The sequence below is a fragment of the Sciurus vulgaris genome (genome assembly GCF_902686455.1).
Source record: "Sciurus vulgaris genome assembly, chromosome: 8".
In the NCBI taxonomy this organism is placed as follows: Eukaryota; Metazoa; Chordata; class Mammalia; order Rodentia; family Sciuridae; genus Sciurus; species Sciurus vulgaris.
Window position 1 is genome coordinate 100458931 of NC_136468.1, and position 20529 is coordinate 100479459.

The 20529-nt window shown below is 35.9% G+C and overlaps 1 protein-coding gene across 1 annotated transcript in view; it reads left to right on the top strand.

Moving 5' to 3' along the window:
* The window catches only part of SUGCT (succinyl-CoA:glutarate-CoA transferase), a 755391-nt gene that overhangs the window by 16152 nt on the left and 718710 nt on the right, over window positions 1-20529 (top strand). The window contains 2 exon segments of the mRNA XM_079151764.1: window positions 15409-15460; window positions 16586-16659. Of these exon segments, the coding sequence (XP_079007890.1) occupies window positions 15409-15460; window positions 16586-16659 (126 nt within the window).

Here is a 20529-nt window from a genome sequence, read left to right on the forward strand (position 1 = left end):
ATCATTCATCCATCCACCTGTTTTTTCATCTCCAAAGGCATTTGCACTCAAACACTACCAATTATTAGCTTTGATAAAAAATGAGTGATTTTAGTTTTGTTAATTGTACTTATCTGTATTTTTAAAACAATTTTCTTTGGTGCTAAATTGTTTATTTAAAGAGAAACCATGGAAATTAATTGCAAAAGTTGATATTTTTCTTCATCGTATCTTTTATATGCTTTCTTAATATAACGGGGACTTCAGAAATTAATATTAATTAACTGAATTAGATTAGTTCATATTTTTTTATTATTTTGTTTTGAGATGGGATGACACTATATTGCCTACACTGGTCTCAAACTTGTGGGCTCAAGTGATCCTTTTACCTCAGCCTCTTGTGTAGCTGGGACTATAGGCATGTGGCACTGTGTCTGCTTTTTGTTTTATTTGTTATTCATAAACATTTGATTTTTAAACATTTGATGCTGAAGATTCATGTACTCTTCCCCCTGGGATTTCAGAGAAAGAAAACTAATTAAAAATAATTATATCACAGGATTATTTCATGAGTGGTTGTATTAAGTAGAAATAGTGTGGATTATGATAAAAGATTAATTAATTACTATCAATGTAAACACGTATGGGTTTTAATGAAGAACAGAATAGAAATGTCTTTGAGTTCAGGGAGATTTCTTAGTCTCTTTTTCCACAAATCTTGCTTATTTCCCTCAAATATATAATTTCAAATTATATTAATATCTACTAATTTCCTTGGGATGCTACCTCCTTAAAATGACCTGCCAAGCTATTAGGAACAAAGCTTCTTTCATGACTTCTAAGGCATTCTAGAAAGAAAGCATCATGCTAGCTATTATGGTTAAAGCTTCAGAAGATTAAAAGAGCATGCCTTGAAGAGATGTTCATCTTTTGCTTTCTCACTCATAAATTCAGGTGGCTAAGTTCTTTTGTAAAATATTAAATGTTTTTGGTGTATATCACATTTTCTATTTGACATGGATATTTCATAAGTTTGTTTTATAACTTGGCCTTTTTTTGTGTCTCAGTAGTTGGATAGTTCAAGTGGAGAGGGACACCATGATTACTATCACACAGATGAGCCTCTAGTGTGGGCATCTGTCACTTATCCCCACTTTGGTGTTGCTCAAGTTTATTTGTGTTGTGGAAACCCTGGGGCCAAGTACCAGGGGAGTCATAGCAAGCAGCTCTGGCAAGCACAGAATTGATGGCTGCTTCATTATAATTATACTTCTTTGCATGGTTGCCCAGCTATATCAGCATAATAGCTTTCCATACTAGAGGCCAAATAAGAGAGATATACAAGCTGGTTCAATGTATTTCAACAAATTACATTACAATAGATGCCTTTTCCCACTGTTTTTTCCTTTATAATCACCCTCCACTTCTATTCAGTTTATCAATTCTTTCACACACAGGCAAAATATGGCTCTAGGTATCCTTTTAAAGAATAGAGTATTGAGAACTGTATCATTTTTCCTTAAAATAATTGAATATATTTCTTTTCTTGTTTTCAAATCTGAATATTGTTTTTTTAATAAGTTCTGTGACTGTAATATATATATGATGATGATAGCAATTGCAACCTATTAGTGAACATTTACTATATGCCAAGAAGTGTGCTACACACATTACATACAACATTTCACTTAAGCCTTGTGAACCCTATGAGGTAGGTGCTTCAGATGGGGAAAGGGAAGCTCAGAGAAGTGAAGTTAGTTTGCTCAAGGTCACTTAGGTAGTAAATAATAGAGCAGGGAATTGAACACAGGCAGTTGGACTACAGAGTTCATGCTCTTAACTGTTTAAATTTCATTCACTGATTTTGAGTTAAATACGTTCTAGAAATTCTGAGTATCTTCTCAAATAATAAAAGTAAAACTGTATAGCCTCATGTTAATGAATTCAGCCTAAAAGATTTTCTTCATTAAACGACTGACTGTTACACAAAAGGATAATCAATGTCATTGGTCCTCAGTGACATGCAAATTAAAACCAGAGTGAGAACCCATTATACAGTGTTTAGAATGGATAGCATTAAAAAGATAAAGAACTCCAGTGTTGCAAGAATGTAGAATATCTAGAACTCTATGTTGAGGTCAAATGGGCTTCTGGGAAAGAGAAGAAACACAAGTGGTGGACTTGTTTTATAACCACCTGCTCTTGTTGTAACAAATGCAGTCCTGAGACAAGGAGAACTCACTCACTTGAGAAAGGCATTAATCCATTCATGAGGGCTCTGTCCCATTATCCAAACACTTTCCATAAGCTCCATCCCAACACTGCAGTACTGGGGACCAAACTTCAAGGTGAGTTTTGGTGGGGAAAAACTGTATTCAAACCACAGTACTGCCCATCAAAGCTGAATATTAAACACATGTGGTTAAGTCCATAAAGTATAATACGTGTATAAAAATGCAACAAGATAAATGAATCTCAAAACCACTATGCTGAATGAAAGAAGCCAGACATAAAGAATACATACTGTATCTCATGTATATAAAATTGTAGAAAATGGAGGTGAAATTTTCCTGACAGAAAACAGATCAATGGTTGTCTGAGACTTGGGATGGATTGAAAGTAGTTTGTCAAGACAGGAGGAAACTTAGGTGATGGAAATTTCTCTTTCTTGATTGTGGAGGTGATTTCACAGGTGCATGAGTCTGCCAAAAGTAATTTAATTGTGTTAGTTGTTATGTACAATTTATTGTATTTATATAAATATCATTATATAGAATGATATGGAATATATATAATAAGTATATAGCATATAATTTATTATACATAAATTATTCTTCAATAAATATTTCTAAAAATATCTTAAGCACAGCAGAAAATCATAACAGTTCCTTTGGACTAGTACACATTTGTTTTCCTGAGGTTGAGGCAGGAGAATCACAAGGTCAAGGCTAGCTCATATTTAAAATTACTGTATTATCTCTTAGGATAAAAATCCTTTTTTCTTTCTCCTTCCTCTCAGTTTTGTTGGCTATTTTTGAGTGTGTACTCATCAGGGTGAAATTTTAAATCAATTTATCAAGTTTTCTTTCCCTTTTCTTCCCCTGTGGGGATGCAGTCTTCTTTCTCCAATTACTGTTTTTTTTTTTTTTTTTTTTTTTTTTTTTTTTTTGAGATGGGGTCTTGCCATTTTGCCCAGACTGCCCCAAAACTCCCAGGCTCTGGTGATCCACCTAGCTTGGCTTTCCCTAATTTCATTTTGATGATAATGACATTCAGTGTTGTCTGTAGAGTTCCCAATGAGCTAGCCCTGTCTTTCTCTTGCCTCTTTAACATGCCACAATAATCATGTTCTATAAAATCAATGATAAGAGTGAATTAGTGTCAGGTGCAGTGGGGCATGCCTATAATCCCAGCAACTTGGAGGCCAAGGCAGGATTACAAGTTTGAGGCCAGCCTCAGCAACTTAGTGAGACCCTGTCTCAAAATGAAAACTAAGAAGAGCTAGGGGTGTAGGCTCAGTGGCAAAGCATCCCTGAATTCAGTCCCCCATAAACCCTGCTTCCTTCAGTGAATTAGTGAATACTGAATACTGAACCATCGCTCTAGAGCATATCAGGGTTAGGTGTCTGTAAGCCTCTGGTCACACATTTTCATTAATTTATTAAAGATATCCTTGTTTTATGTGTGTTTGTGTTTAAAGACATTTTTAAACAAATATCATTGATTCATTAACATTGAATTCATGACCAACAACCCTACAAATCATAATTGAATAAAGCTTATCTAACACATGTATTTGCTCTGTCAGGCACATCTCAGCCTTGCAGTGCTGAGTAATACCAGACAGCACTTCAGCACTACTTTTGTGGACTATTTTAAACAGTGAGATCGTCAATACAAATGCAAAAATTTGAAAAAATGTGATATATACTGCCAAATGGGCACTTCATATTGAGAGCTGAAACAAGACTGAGGGTCGCCTAATTTGATCTCAGCTGAGAATATATATATTGGGTGACTCAGTTTTCCTGCATTCTGTTTGTGTTCAGAAGATGTTGTGGAAGCATTGTGTATAGTTATTTTGGGGTTGCAAATAATTTTTTTTTGAGATGGGATCTTGCTATGTTGTCCAGTCTGGCCTTGAACTCATGATTTTCCTGCCTCAGCCTCCTGAGTTGCTGGGATTACAGGTATGCACCACCATGCTTGGCTTTTTTTTTCATATATATATATATATATATATATATATATGCTCATATATTTTATATATATACATATATGTATATGTATATATGAAATATATAAATATAGATATGTATATGTATGAAATATATAAAAACGTAAATGTGTGTATATGTAATTATAATATAAATTATGTGTGTGTGTATATATATATATATATATATAATTTTTTACAGTGCTAGGAATTGGACCTGGGGCACTGTACATGCTAGGTAAGTGCTCTACCTCTGATCTGTATACTAGTATTAGTAAACTTTAATGAATAGTCAAGTTATTAAATAAGTGAATTGACTAATTTCTCTTTGATGCTGCTGCAATGTGTGTAAATAATCAGTAAAAGCTTCAGAGTGGCAATAATGATAAAAACATTGCAGAGGCTATGCAGCAGGAAATACATGGAATGATGTTCCAATATGCTGCTCGTGAATAGGATATATAATGACATATAATATTGAATAAGAATAGTCAGTGGTCAGCATTCGGAATTGATGAGCCCTAATGAAGGTCTTGTTCAAACAACAGAGACCATACCAGGAAGCTAACCCATAGAAATATTAATGTGCCCTGACGGATATGGAAAATGACAACTTCCCAAGACAGTGTGACCCAGGAGGAGGGAGGGAAGAAGGAGGCAAAACATTGATTCTTCCCTAATAAATTCTTTCCCAGTGACAATCCCTGGGAAGGAGGCAAACATCAATCCTAAAATGGCAGTCCCTGGGAAGAGGACAAATATTGATCCTTTCTCAGTTAATCCACACATTAATCCTGTCCCAGCAACAATACAGTGATCCCAGGAGGACAAGATAAGCACTGGGCCTAAACTCTAGACCCTCCATCCTTGCCCAGTAAAACAAGTTTCAAATTCTCACAGCCTGTTTCCTGAGTGTCCAGACTGACACGTTCTGTCAAAAATTAAGTCACCTCTTGTAAAGATAGAAAGAGCCCACACCTGTGTAAATACAAATATGAGGCTCTTCCCAAACTGCCCTCAACCCCTCATAAAAGCCGCAAAGAATTTTCGTCTCTTATCTGTAAAGGCCAGGTGGCTGACCCAAAAGCAAAATTTGCTGGCACAAAAGCAAACTTAAAGATAATGATGACCCTCCTCTCAGAGGTCAGGGTGACCCAGAACTTAAAATAACATGCTTTGTATACAATTTTACATGTTAGCCAATCAAAAACAGCACTGTAAAATTGCTTGCCTTTCATTATAAAAAACCTGCTACACAAGGGCTCGGGGCCTCTTAGCGTCACCGGTTACCGAGTGCGCAGAGGACTAGGCTCGAGCTTGCTAATAAATGATTCTTTGTTGCTTGCATTGATCGTGGTCTCTGGTGGTCTTTGTGGGGTCTCGAGCCACTGGGCACAACACTCTCACTGTAACCTATAGAAAACCAGGCTTCTCTTGTAACCAGTGGCCATTTTCTGTCCAGAAAGCAAGACCCTCTAATGCCTGACTCCACCGCTGAATTACAAACATAGATGATCCATGAAGTCTGCTCCTGTCTTGGTTATTTGTGCTTTCATTATGGTGTTGAAACTTGTTTATTTTTGCTTACAGTCACCATCAAGGCCCAGTTCAAATGTAAAAGACCTTGAGGCTCACCTGTGGGACTACTCTAACCAACTTCTTTATCCTAGAGAGGCCGGAAAATGGAAGGTGGGCGTGAACCTAGATGGGAGTTACAGGAAGGATTAAAGCTCAAGCTAAAGGACACAGCCAATATCTTTTCAGTGCCTGTTTAACATAGATTTGTGCTTCATGCTCTACCTAAAACCATATAAGCCCCTAAGCTAGCACACCTAAATGGGTTTTTCTGCTATCTAGCCTCCTCTTGCATCTCAGGAATTCTCTCTCTTCTCAATTAAATAAATCCTACTCCATTTACTCTTCCCTTCTGTTATTGTTTGTGAATTTTATTCTTAAAATGTGCAAGTTAAGAACCCAGAAGGATATTGGTGAAGCAGGGAATCTAGTTTCATCTCAGAACTCTGTTTCAATATGATATATAATTTATCTTTTCATAGTTAACCTTGTTGAACTTCTGAAGCATATATAAAACTTTGATTTTAAAAACTGTAAAAATTTGCTCCAAGATTTTACAAAATGGTGACTTTAACATAACTTTAAACTACAGGGGAGTTAGAAATTATATCACTTGTTAGTCAGGAGTTATGATTGGTGATGGTAAAAGTTAAGCTGTCTTGTAAGAAAGGGATTAGATGTGATATCTCTGGGTAGTTTGGGGAAAAGAGTCCACTGTACAGAAGAGCAGCAGAAGTTAACAGTGCTTCAAAGGACAGTTCACATGGCAATGGTGAGAGTGGAATGGTGGTGCAAGGAGGTGTGTCTTCTGCAGTTTAATGTGTGTCTGAGACCTCGTTAACAACGGCTTTCAGACTCCATCTTAAGACCCCTGAACCAGTACTACTCATTTTGAGTTTCTTCTTTGACACTCGTCCTCAGTCTTCCCTTTATCCCTCTATCTTTTTCCTATTCATCTTTTTGGTGAATGCTTACTTCTAGAATGAATTCTCTTAGAAAGTTATGTTCTAAACTTCTTGATTATCTCTATAAGTAATTTTTCTCTAGAAAGGATGTATGGGAGGTAAAGATTTTGAAAATATCCATGAATGAAAATATTATTTTTTTCTACTCTTATGACTCATGGCTTGATTGGGTTTAGGATTTGAGAGAGAAATAATTTCTCCCCTTAACATTTTGAAATTTTTGTTCCATTTTTATTTTAGATTCCACTGTTGTTGTTGAGAAATCCAGTGTTACTCTGAACAATTCTTCAAATAGACCTGCTTTTAAAAATTCCTTTGGGATGTTTATGACCTTTTTTTATGTCAGAAAAATGTCAGTCTTCCACATTTTTACAGTGATATGTTTTGGTGTGCTTGGTGTGTCTTTTTAAAAATCTATTATTCGGGGCATTAAACCTTTTGAGTTTTAAGAAATTTATCTCAAGTATTTGGTAATAGTTTCTCTTCTGTTTTTGCTGTTCATTCTTTGAGAAATCCATATTGTTATGATTTCTTTTCTTTATACTTTTTTATGTTTTATATATGAAATATATCTCTTTCTGCCTTTATTTATTACATTCATTTGTTTTTTATATTTTTAAATTTCAAAGCAAGATTTTTATCTTCTGAATATTCTTTTTTAAAAAAAGTACTTTGTCCTCTTATGGATGCAAAATCTCATGTTTCTAAGTATATCAATGACTTTCTTTTTAGGGAGATAAAATGGTAAAATGGTAAAATGGTAAAATTCTCTTTTTTAGTGTATAGTTCTATGAGTTTTGATAAACATATGAAGTCATGTAGCTACCACCATATTTAAGATATAGAACAGTTCCCTTACTTAAAATTTGTAATTCTTTCATTTCCCTGTCCTCTGTCTTTGTTCACTTTGTTTTCTATGCCTATCATTTTGCCTTTTCCAGGAGTTCTTATAAATGGGATCACAGTAAAAAAAAATATATATATATATATATATATTTTACTGGTCTTATTTGTTTCCTCTGTGTTTCTTTTTCATGTTTGTTTTGGTGGTCTAGCTTTCCTTGGCAGAGGCCTTCACCACATTTTGCTGATTCTCAACTCTTCCCTTGTGTGATAAGAGATAATCATTAAGGAGCTGATTGGATACTGTGTAAGTGGATAGGGCTTTGTCGTGGGCTGAATTGTGCCCTCCTCCAATTCATATGTTGACTCCTTAACCTCCAATAGCTCAGGATGTGACTGTATTTGGAAATAGGGCATGGAAAGAGGCAATTAAGTTGGATTGAGTCTATTGGGGTGGGCCTGAATCCAGTCTTGCTGGTGTGCTTATACAAGAAGACTTTAGTATAAACAGAGAGGCATCAGGGTTGTGAGAGCGCAGAGGGATGACCAAGTGAAGAGGCAACAAGATGGCAGCCCTCTGAAGTCAAGGTGAGAAGCCTCAAGAGAAAGCAAACCTGCTAACACCTTAATATTAGACTTCTAGCCTCCAATAATGTGAGAAAATAAATTTTTGTTATTCAAGCCACCTAGTCTTTGGTATTTTGTCATGGCAACCCAGCAAATTAATGCAGACTTCTTGATTAGTAGGTTTCAAAATAGTGATATGTCTGAGCCTTTATACTTGGTGACTCCTGACTATTAGTAAAGTTGTTTTCTATTGTATTGATAAAATTCTTTCCCAAATAAAAATTTCCCAAGATTATTGGACAAGGGAGCTAGAAAAGAACGTAGTGTGGAGGTTTGCCAATAGTGAAGAAGACTTGAAATTTCTGTTTTGGAAAGAGATGGGTTGAAATAGTTTGTTGGGTAGCAATGATTTTGAAGGTAAGACTCCCTTCATCAACTTGACATTTAGGTTTCTTTGTTTTCAGTTAACTGACCAGGATAAGAGTGTAAGTATCCTTGAAACAATATCATATAGACTCATTAAGAAAACTCAATTAAAAATTGGTAAAACACTATGATGTTTTATAAACATACAAAAATGGCCAATGGGTGCACTAAAAAATGCTCAGAATCATTTGTCATGAAATACAAATCAAAACCACAGTGAGTGTTATAGCCATTCTCCAAGGTTGCTGCTGTGATCCCTGTTGCTAACACTTTTAGCCTTGTGTAGTAGACTTTCACAATGTACCAGGTTGTCAATGTGAATAATAGCATATATGGAAGTAATGATGTGGTTGGCTTATAAAAGAGCACAGCATCCATTTTGGGCACCTAAAAGCCTTAGTAATAAAAATGTGTCAATGAGATTATGTAATAATTTTCCTGAGGTTCAATTATGGCAATCTAGGACTAATACATTGTAGCAAAAAATGAGGACTATTATCTTTCTTCTTTCACTTCTTTTTTTCTTCCTTTCCTTTCAAAAACATTTATTGAGCTCTTTTTATGTATCAGGCACTTACACTTTATGTTAGAAATAAAGAATTAAAGATAGTCTCTTTTCTCAGGAGTTTAGAATCTGGTTGAGACTGGTTATTTACAATTCAGATAAGGGCAAAGATTATTCAAAGTGAAGGAAAAAGCATGTACAATCACACTGGATTGTGGTAGAATTGAAAGAAGTCGGTATGATTAGCAACTCCTCCTCCCTTCATCCTCCCTCCATCCCCCACCACTTTTTTTTTTTTTTTTGTGGATTGAAATTGAGGAAGAGGACAGGAACAAATCCATGAATAATAGCCTCATTTACTATTTTAGGAAGAACATTAGACTGTAAGCTCCATGAGAAAAAAGATCACAAATGAGTGGGTGAATGAACAAGAGAGAGACTTCATACTGGAGGATTATTTTGAAAGCAATGCTGAGAATAGAGTGATAGGAATCAAGAGGCAGAAATAGGTTGTGATGCCTTTGCAGACAATGGGATGAAAAATGATGAAGCCTGAACTGAGGCAGCAATGGGGGAACTGGAGAGGAACAGAGAAGACATTCAACAAAGATCTGATTGCTGCTTGAATATGGGAGTGAAGAAAAGGACTTGTCTAGGAAGACCTCTAAATTGCAATGGATGATGACATCATTAATAGATGGGAACTAGAGGAATAATAATAGGTATGGCAGAAAAGATCTGTTTTGCATAGAGTGTTCTAGAGGAACAGGGATTGGAAACTGGAAGATGAGTTAAAAGCTCACTGGAGTAATTCAAGAAAGTGATAATGGCAACTGAGGAACAAAAGTGAGTCGAGATATTTTTGCAAAAGAATTTGCTGGACACAGTTCTTAAGTTTGAGGAGATAGGGAAGAGAGAAGATTCAAGTATATTACTTAGGTTTTTCAACTTGGGTAAATGAGCAGGAGGTGGGCACACCATTCATTTAATTAAAGAATACAGGGCAAGTTTTGTGAGGAGATAGAAATAAAACATTAACTGACAGTGATGGAACACCATGGCTAACTGCTTATAAGGCTTTGCTTTATTTAATTTTTGTAATCTTATAAAATAGGTACCAGTATCATCCCTATTTCATAGATAAGGAAATCAAGATAGAACAATGTGAACAATGAAAATAGTGTAGTGATTTGACTTTGTATCACTGTAGTTAAGCGTGCATCTCAGTTTTCCTTAGTAGACCATGGAATAGGAGAAAATATGATGCCTTTTGTCTTAGTCTGTTTTCTATTGCAAAATACTTGAGACTGATAACTTAAAAAGAATAGAGGTTTATTCAGCTCACATTGCTAGAGGTTGGGAAGTATGGCACCAGCATCTGGTGAAGCCTATTGTTGCATCGTAACATGGTGGAGTGCATCACATGGTGTGACAGAGTGAGCCTGATAGCTTGGATATCTCTTCCTCTTCTTATTTTTCTTATTTGTTCTTTTTATGTATACATGACAGCAGAGTGTATTTTGACATATATGTAGTATATCTTCACATTCTTGTGGTGGTACGTGTTGTGGAGTTACACTGGTCGTGTATGCATATATGAACATAGGAAAGTTACGTCCCATGCATTCTACTGTCTTTCCTGTTCCCATTCCCCTCACCCTTCCCTTTATTCCACTTTGTCTAATCCAATAAACTTCTACTCCCTGCCCTTATTGTATGATAGCATACACATATCAGAGAGAATATTAGGCCTTTGTTTTCTTCCTCCTCTTATAAAGCCACTAATGTCATCACTGGGATCCCACCCTTATGACCTCATTTAACCCTAATTACCTCCTAAAGGTCCTGCCTCCAAATGCCATTAACATATGAATCAGGATTAAGTTCCAGCACATATACTTTTTTGTTTTTTCCATTTTTTAAATCAGTGTACTATAATTGTACATAATGGTGGGATTTGTTGCTACATATGCATACATATATATAACAATATAATTTGACTAATCTCATTCCCTAATATTTCCCCTTCCCTCCCCTCCTCCCTCCCCCTGGTCTTTTTCCTCTACTCTACTCTGATTTTTATGAGACTTCCCCCCCCCACTTCTTTTCCTTTTTTTCTCTTTAGCTTCCCATATGAGAGAAAACATGACCCTTGACCTTCTGAGTTTGACTTATTTTGATTACCATAATGGTCTCAAGTTATGTATCTATTTTCCAGCAAATGATATAATTTCATTCTTCTGGCTGAATAAAACTCCATTGTGTATATATACCATATTTCTTTATCCATTCACCTGTTGATGACACCTAGGCTGGTTCCATAATTTGGCTATTGTGAATTGTGCTGCTGTAAACACGGGTATGCATGTATTGCTATAGTATCTGGCATGTTAGCTTCTGAGTAACATTTCAAATCATATCAACTTTCCTGACTATCTTCATAACATGATTAGCACATGTGGGGAACAAAGGTTACTTACCGGGAGTTCCCACTCATATTCTACCTATAATAGCTATTCTATTCCCTCTGTCCTCCACCAACTCAGATGTGAAACGTGGCCTCTTTGATATTTATAGAACCATTCACATAGAGCATGCGTGTTTGTGCTGGGTTTTAGAGAATCAATTTGGTGATTTTGGAGAGGAACTATATATAACTTTGAAGTATTTGTTATTTAAAAAGTTATTTGGTTATCTTTTTTTTTTTTTTTTATACCAGGGAGTGAAGCCAGCAGTGCTCAATCACTGAGTTTCATCCCTGGCCCTTTTTATTTTTCATTTTGAGATAGGGTCTTGCTAAGTTGCTTAGGGCCTCACTAAGTTGCTGAGGCTAGCTTTGAACTCACAATCATCTTGCCTCAGCCTCCCAGATTACTGGCATTACAGGTGTGCATCACTATGCCCAGCGGGTTATCTTGCTGCTGGAAATTTTCCCTGGTGATTTTTCTTTCTCTTGTTGCCCAGTTTCCTCTCTTCTAGTTTTCCTTTCTGTTCTCACTGCTAAGCTTACCCATACCCCCAAATTTCCATTGGTTTCTTTGGCAAAAGAGTTTCATTATGTCTTTGATTAACTGTTTCTTTTTTCTACTCTATTCAAGCCCTGTCCAGGAAAGAGGGGAGAGGAGCTACTTGACTTTGAGCATTCTGGTCTCTTTTATAAGCATGCTAATTATCAAGTATATGGATCCCTCCCTTCCTCCATCTTTTAACTTTCTCACAGATTCTTTAATTCTTAGTGAGTGCCTACTATGTGACAGCTGTTGTTCTACACATGGGGATGCAAGACTGACAAGTCCTGACCTAATGAGATTGTATTCTAGTGGGAAAGATGGTAGTAAAACTCATGAATAAACCTACAGTATATTGTAAGTAGTACGAATTTTAAAGAAAAATGAAGCGGGAATAGAAATTCAGAAAGGTTCTCTTTTAGGTAGAATCATCTGGCAAGGTCTCTCAGTATGATATTCAAGCAGAAATTTAAATGAAATGAGAAGAATGCAAATATATGGAGGAAGAGAGTTCCAGGCCTAGGGAATAGTAAGTGCAAAGGCCCTGTCACATCTTGTGTTTTCTGGAAAGCAGATATTGAGACCATTAGAAAGGTAAATGTTGGGGGCAGTACACCCATTAAGAATGGAAGGATAGAAATCCAATTGGATGGAGGAGCCACCAGACTGCATGTTGACCTGTCAAAGTCTCTGCGATCCCAGTGGGGAGTTCCATAGCCGACACCCTGAGGCCTGCTACAGCACTTCTGCACTGAGTGGAGGAAATGACTAGGCCTTCTTATCCCCACTTTGCTCAGTGATTTGACCAGGGACTTTTCTGGTCAAACAGCATGTGCTTTCAGCTGAAGTAGGCTGAAGTGAACTCTGACTAAGCTGATACTGGAAGTTGTGAGCTAAATGTGCTCTTTGCAGGTGGACAGTAAATCCTTTTTTGAAGAGCAATCCGCCAAAGTTCTTAAAACATGATCAAAGGACTGCAAAAAGACTGGAGAAGAGTGAGAAGGAGAGTGATAGGGAATGAGGTTGGAGAGGCAACAAGGGACCAGAAAAAGCAGGATCTTGTGGGCTGTGGAAAGATGTTGGATTTTTTGTTATTGTTGTTCAAACCCAGGGGTGCTCTACCCTGAGCTACATCCTTAACCATTTTTATTTTTTTATTTTGAGATAAGGTCTTACTAAGTTGCCTAGGATGGCCTTGAACTTGTGATCCTTCTGCTTCAGCCTCCTTAGTAGTTGGGATGACAGGTGTGCTCTACTGTGCCTGGCTATGTCTTGCATTTTAAAGGGATCACTGTAACTGCTACAATAGGTTATTTCTGCCATAAACCATTGTTTCAGTTTATCTATTGCTATCTCACAAATCACTCCAAAACAGAGACTTAAAACTGTACTGGTTTATTTTTTCCTCAAAGTTTTGTGGATTGACTAGACAGTCTTCAGCTGGATTCACCTGAGCTCACTGATGTGGCTACAGATAGCTAGTGTCTGTGGTGGGCCTGGGTATTCTAAGTGGCTTCACTCATATACCTGGGGCCTCAGCTGGGACTGCTGCAATGACTGAGATGACCAAGTCACTCTCCATGGGCTCTATCATCTTTTGCTTTTTCACATTAACGTAGAAATGTTCTGAAACACCAAGCCTCAGGAAGCAAGTCCTTATTCAAGTCTTTGCCAGCGTCGTCTGTTAATATCCCATTGGTGAAAATAAGGCAAACATCCAAGCTCAGAGTCAACGTGGGAGAATAAGCAAGGTTGTATGTATCTAGAATTGTGATTCATGGGTACTGTAGCTGTAATAATCTACTACAGTAAACATTCTTTTGGTTCTTTTTCTTTTTTCTGATCCTATGCTCGTCAATTTACCATCTGATTATAATTTGGTTTTCCACAAAAGGGTGCTTACAAGAAAAGAATGCATCAATCACATGGTCTTAAAATATTTTCTACCGCTGTGACAGTAATTTCTTATTGTATTGTTTGTTTTTTTCAAGGAGAGAATACTCAGTGTGTGGAGTTCTAGTGTTCATTACTATAGTAATGTGATCTTTGGACCCCTAGCCTTAGCTTATCATAGTACTCCTTGTGGTCCATCTCAAGCCTATGTGAAATTGTATGAATTCTAACCTTCATTCCTAATCTGCTTGTGATGGAGCTACTTTGAGAATTAAAAAAAAAAAAATGTTGAATTGAGTAATTCTCAATCATTGCTGATGGGAATGAAAAATAGTATAGCCACTTTGGAAGACAGTTTGGCAGTTTCTTAGAAACTAAACATATTCTTCCCATACGGTCCAGCAATCACGCTCCTTGGTATTTACCCAAATGAATTGGAAACTTATGTCTATACAAAAACATGTGCACAATGTTTATAGCAGCTTTATTCATAATTGCTCAAACTTGGAAGCAACCAAGATGTTCTTTAGTAGGTGAATGAATAAGCTGTGGTACATACAGGTAATGGAATATTAGTCAGCACTTAAAGAAAATGAGCTATGGAGACTTGAAAAGATTTAAGAAACTTAAGTCCATATTACTAAGAGAAATATGTTCACTAAAAGAGTTCTAAAAAATAAAGTCTATTAAAAATATTGAAGTGGTGGTTCATAATTTTTCCCCAGAAGGGCTTAACCTTAAATTCAGCCAGCCATTATCATCTAAACTATGTAAACCATTTGGCTAAAATTTGAATTTGTGATTTAATGTTGATATTGAATATGTTCAATGAATTATTAACATACATATAAATCTAACAGATGGGTGAAGAGAAAAAGGGACATACACATATGATTGTAAACTGTTTACTGTGCTTTTAAAGATTCATTATTTCCTCCCTGTCTTGAGAGAACAAATATGTGGAGATCTTTGTTGTTACTTTTACTATCCCGTACTTTAGATGTCACTATTTTAGTTTTTATTTTTCATTAGAAAAATATATGCAGCATAGCTGTGGATGCTACTAATTGGGAATAATTTGTTATTAGAGGCTTTAATTTATGCAGGTTGACATTCACTGGGATCAGGGCAAGGTTTCTGTGATACATGTAAAGCAGAATCATTGTGAAGAAAAACTATTGTTTTTGATAGTAATAGATTACTTAAAACAAAATGTGAAGAATTCTGGGCTGGGATTGTAGCTCAGTGCTAAAGCACTTGCCTAGCATGTGTTGAGGCGTTGAGTTCAATCCTCAGCACCACATATAAATAAATAAACAAAATTATTGTGCACATCTACAACTAAAAATATCTTTAAAAATGTGAAATTCTGCATTTTTCTCTCTGAAAATTAATAATTAATATTCTTAGAATATTTTTGTTTTGTACCAGATACTGACAATGCGAAGCCATTGGAGGGTGTAAAAATTCTGGATCTAACAAGGTTTGTATTAATTTTTTTTCTTTTTTCTCTTTTTTTTATTGTAAAAAAATGGGATACATGTTGTTTCTCTGTTTGTGCATGGAGTCAAGGCATACCATTTGTGTAATCATAAATTTACATAGGGTAATGTTGTTTGATTCATTCTGTTATTTTTTTCCCTTCCCCCCACCCCTCCCACCCCTCTTTTCCCTCTATACAGTCCTTCCTCCATTCTTACCACCCTCCTTAACCCTAACCCTAAACCTAACCCTAACCCTAATGCTAACCCCCCACCCCCCATTATATGTATTAATTTATTTACATTTAAGTGATTTGTTTTTTCCCTTCTCTCAAAAAAATTTATTTATGTTTTTGGATCATGAGGAGATACTTACATGCTTATGTTCAAATTTTGGAGAAGGAAAAAAGAAAATAAAAATTCCTGGAATTGCAGTATGCTAGGAGGCAATTAGTGTAATATTTGTGCATTTTTGACAATCTATGCATTTATATATAATTTTAAAAAATGGTTGGGATTATATTGGAATTACAGTTTTATCCACATTTAAAACATACTATTTTTTTGTTTTATTTATAGTTTTGGAAATGCTTTTTTTACCTTTTTCTTCCTTGAACAAAAAAAAAAAATACATAAATTATTCTTAGTCTTATACATCTACCAATTGAAATATTAAGTGCTTACTAAATACATTAAGAAAACACCTATCTTGGGCCTTAAGGACTGCATGAGATTACTGTATGGTAATAGCTAAATATACAGTTACCTCTTGAATATTTTTCTGTCATTAAAAATTAAAAAATATAAGATGGTATTGTATTATGTAGATGTTGTATAATTACTTAAAATCCCCCAGTATTTCACTTTTATAAATTAGACTTCCTCAGATACAAATTTCTGCCTCAGTTTTGATTTCTTCTTCAGGATAGAATTCTAGAAATAGAATTATTAGATCAAAGGGGATATACTTTTTTATAAAGCTCTTGACACATATGGCCAAATTACAATTTTCACAATTTTGATTCTTACTTAGTATTATATAAGTTTATTTGTGTTGATGGACTATTAAGAAAGTAATTAATAAATTATTTCAAGGTGGTCATTTTTCTTTGTCATTAACATTATAGAGTGCTGGCTGGACCTTTTGCTACTATGAATTTAGGAGATCTTGGAGCAGAAGTTATAAAAGTGGAAAGACCAGGTAAAGCTATTGCTTGTTTTAAAAAAATAGTTAGGCTAATAAATATTTTTAGTAATTCCTTAAGTGTCCATGTTTGGATATCCTGTAAATGTGATGATGAGATAATTGAAATAATTATTGTCTTTTTTCCATTCCTTGTGTTCCTCTGAACCTATGCTAGTGATCCCTTTTTTACTCTGTATATGTGCCAAAGACTAAGGCTAAAGTTGGTTCCTTCTCATATACCTGAATCCTTCTGTTAAAACATATAATAATAATAATGATAAAAACAATTATAGAGCCAGGCTAAGTTCTAAACCTTTTGCTGGACTGGAGTTGTAGCTCAGTGGTAGAGCACTTGTCTAGCAATGTGAGGTACAGGGTTTGATCCTCAGCACCACATTAAAATAAACGAATAAAATAAAGTTATTGTGTCCATCTATTAAAAAAAAGAATAAACCCTTGTCAACTTTAATTTAATCTTTACAATAACCATATGGGCAGGTATTATTCCTTGTTTATAAATGAAAAAATAGAAGCATAAGGCACAGAGGTAAAGCAATATGTTCAAGTTCACATAGTTAATAAAGAATATCTAGGTACTCAGCTCACATCATGGTCTTCCTAGGCCCCATACAAGCTATACCACTGAGATTAAGATTGGCGTGAGTGTGACCACATTCCCTGAGTGTGGGATGAAGGGATGGCAAGGACATGGGCATGATAAAAGGGAAGAAATAAGATACAGAAAAAAGAGAGAAGGAAAGAAATAAGATACAGAAAAAGGAGAGAAGGAAAAGAATTCAAAGTCCATCAAAAGCAACCCAAATATCCAAACCTGTCTTTCTATTCTATTTCTAATAAAAAAGTTCTTTACCATTTTAGAGTTTAAAGGTTTTAAGGGGACAACTCATAAGTTTAGATTAATTTTTTTAAATCTCACATCTTTCTGGTTCTTTCTTCCTTCTTTTCCTATCAAATGCATGTCTTCTCTATATATAATTTTTACTTTTATTTGGTGCTTTTAAACATTATGGTGATTAGTTCATGCTATTATTGATAAAGTTGCTTTAAAAAGTATCTTTCTTGAGTGTCATTTCTTCCCAACAGGCACTTAAGAGGCACAGATCCTTTATGTCATCATCCTATAGACTGATTATTTAGAGTTTTCAAAAATTAGTATTATTATTTATGTCCTAAGATTTGGTCCTTATGGGTCTGGAACAGAATTCTCAAATCAATGAGAATGGTCTAGTGCTGATTAGTGTGCATTTATCTGCATATAAGACCCATAGAGATGAATTTATAATTATACCAACATTAATTTACCATAAGTGATAAACCATATAAAGTAGAATATTTGACCTGGAAGATTCCATTTCCTGATAAGCAGATCTTCCTAAGAGGCAAAAGCATTTAGCAGAAGATTTTCTGATCAGCATGGGGAGTATTATATATTATTGTATTTCATCTTTTTATATTCAGCCGAGCTCATGTTTAGCAATCTCAGATGTTAGATGTGCCTGGAGAATCCTGCTTTCCTGAGACAAAGCTTCATATATTCAGTCAACGAGGTTTATCACTTTCAGTCATTACTGAATACATACTGAAGAATATTTATTTTCTAGCTGTACACCCACCTTCCAGTTTCTTAAAGCTTCTGATTTCCACATTTTGATTTGATTTCAACATCAGAGCACTTCTTGATTTCAACCTATGGATTTCTTGCATCTTCCATTTTTGCATAGAGTATCCCATCTAATTTCTCTTGCTATTTCAGTTGGTCAACAGGCTAGTAATTGTACTTATATTACTTTTATAAATCATTATTCTTTATTTACTTAGCCCTGTTTCTCCTTTGCATTTTAGATTCCACTGTGGGGAGACCTTTCTTTGTCTAGGTCTTTATTACCTCTCATCACCAAACTTTGTTCCTAGCAGGTGTTTACTGCTCCTTTTTTGGCCGATTAATCTGACTGTTTCTTTTAGCCCTCCTGCCCAATACATTTTTTTTTTTTTTTTTTCTGGTGCAATCAATCCCACTTTATTCTGGGGAAGGCTGGGTTTATATACACTTTTCTTCAGGCTATGATGACAGGCTTATGATTAATAAAATCAAAGAAGCTTCCAAAGCATAGGCAGAAATTGTTTTTACCGAAATCAGTAACCGTACAGATTACAAATATTTAATTAAGTCAATGAGCTAATACAGTGTTTATTTCCTTAATATCTAAACTCTGTGATCTAAGACTATTATTATTCTCGTGGTTAAAGCGATAGACAAATAATCTCACATGACCATTTCTACTAGATCCATCTGATTAATATCTAAATTGCTAAGTTACAGGAGGGCAACAGTCCCAATGGTTCCCATGGCTAAGTTTTTTTACTAAATAAATTACCTTGTCTTATGTAGCTCCTTTTCCCAGAACAAGGCATTGTGTACCAATGTTTATTATAGGAGTGACCTATTTTTTGTAGGAAGGAAGGAATGTTGTGAAGCCTTATTCTTTTACCTTACCACCACACATAAACAAAACCATCATCTGGATTAAACCACCCTGTAAGAGACAGGGGGAGATCTATATCTACCTTCTCTAAGGGCTTGCCTTTAGGGGGTAGCAGGGCTTGCCATTAATAAAATAAGCTAGTCCATATCTAGTAGCTACTGTGGGAGGTGCTTTTTGCATACTCATGGTTGGAAAGACAGACGGTTCCGTGGCCAAATTTATGTACTGCATTACATGTTCATAACAAGCACCCCAGGAAGAAGACACATCACACAGTGGTAAAAGATTTTTTACTACTTGTGGCTGAGAAGGAGTTATAGTCCCTAATGTTTTATTAATATTCTTGGGAAATTCTGTAGTATTCCCTTCACCCTCAGTGATTACTACCAAGGAATAGTATGAGTAATATAATATTAGAAACATAGTGCAGAAAAAGGACCAGAGCCCGGAGGCAAGCATCTGGCATCTCCTGGGACGATGAGTCCTTGCAAACATCATTCCCCCAGTGGATCCTTGTCAAGCACTGGTTGGGTTGCCAGGCGCCCCCGCACTGGAGAAACAGCTCTGCCACCTGTATTGGGGGAGTTGAAGACCTGGGTTGCACCAGCCCACCCACCTCTGCCAGCTGTGGCTTAGGGCAGGATCTAGCTCCATGGGGCACTTAGTGAGGTGGCTCCACCCAGGTCCACGTACTCCTGACTAGTCATTGTGACATTGAGAGGGGATCCTTTGATTATTTGGAGAAAGGAATATGGTGCTGTTCTTACTCCTACAGGTCCTGTCTGGATTGCTCCCAGGTGTGTGAATCTCATCAATCATCATGAGTTGGCATCAAGGACTTCATAATCTGATTTCCAAATTCCATTTGACCCATCTTCTGAAAATCTTTTCTTTCACTTTTTAAATTTTTCTCTTGTGTTTGAGTTCTCCTAGTTATCCTGCATTTTTCTCCATTTACATTTCAATGTAAGCCTTCATTGAGACCTGTAAGGAGCTCTTTTGTGGCGGTGCGAGGGGTCCCGGGTTTCGGCACCACTTGTCTCGTCCAGTGAGTACAATGAAGACTTGGCTCTCAAATGAAGTTTTAAGGTCTTTATTTTTATGGGAGAGCTTCTGAGCCGGGTGCCTGGTTCTTCCTCCTCCTCCACCGCCGCCGTCTTCTTCTTCCTCTTCTCCTACATTTTTTTAATTAAATTTTTTTTTATTTTTACAGACTGCATTTTGATTCATTGTACACAAATGGGGTACAACTTTTCTTTTCTATGGTTGTACACAATGTAGATTTATACCATTCATGTAATCATAAATATACATAGGGTAATACTGTCTGTTTCATTCTACTGTCTTTCCATCCCCCTAATGTTCATATTATATACTTAAT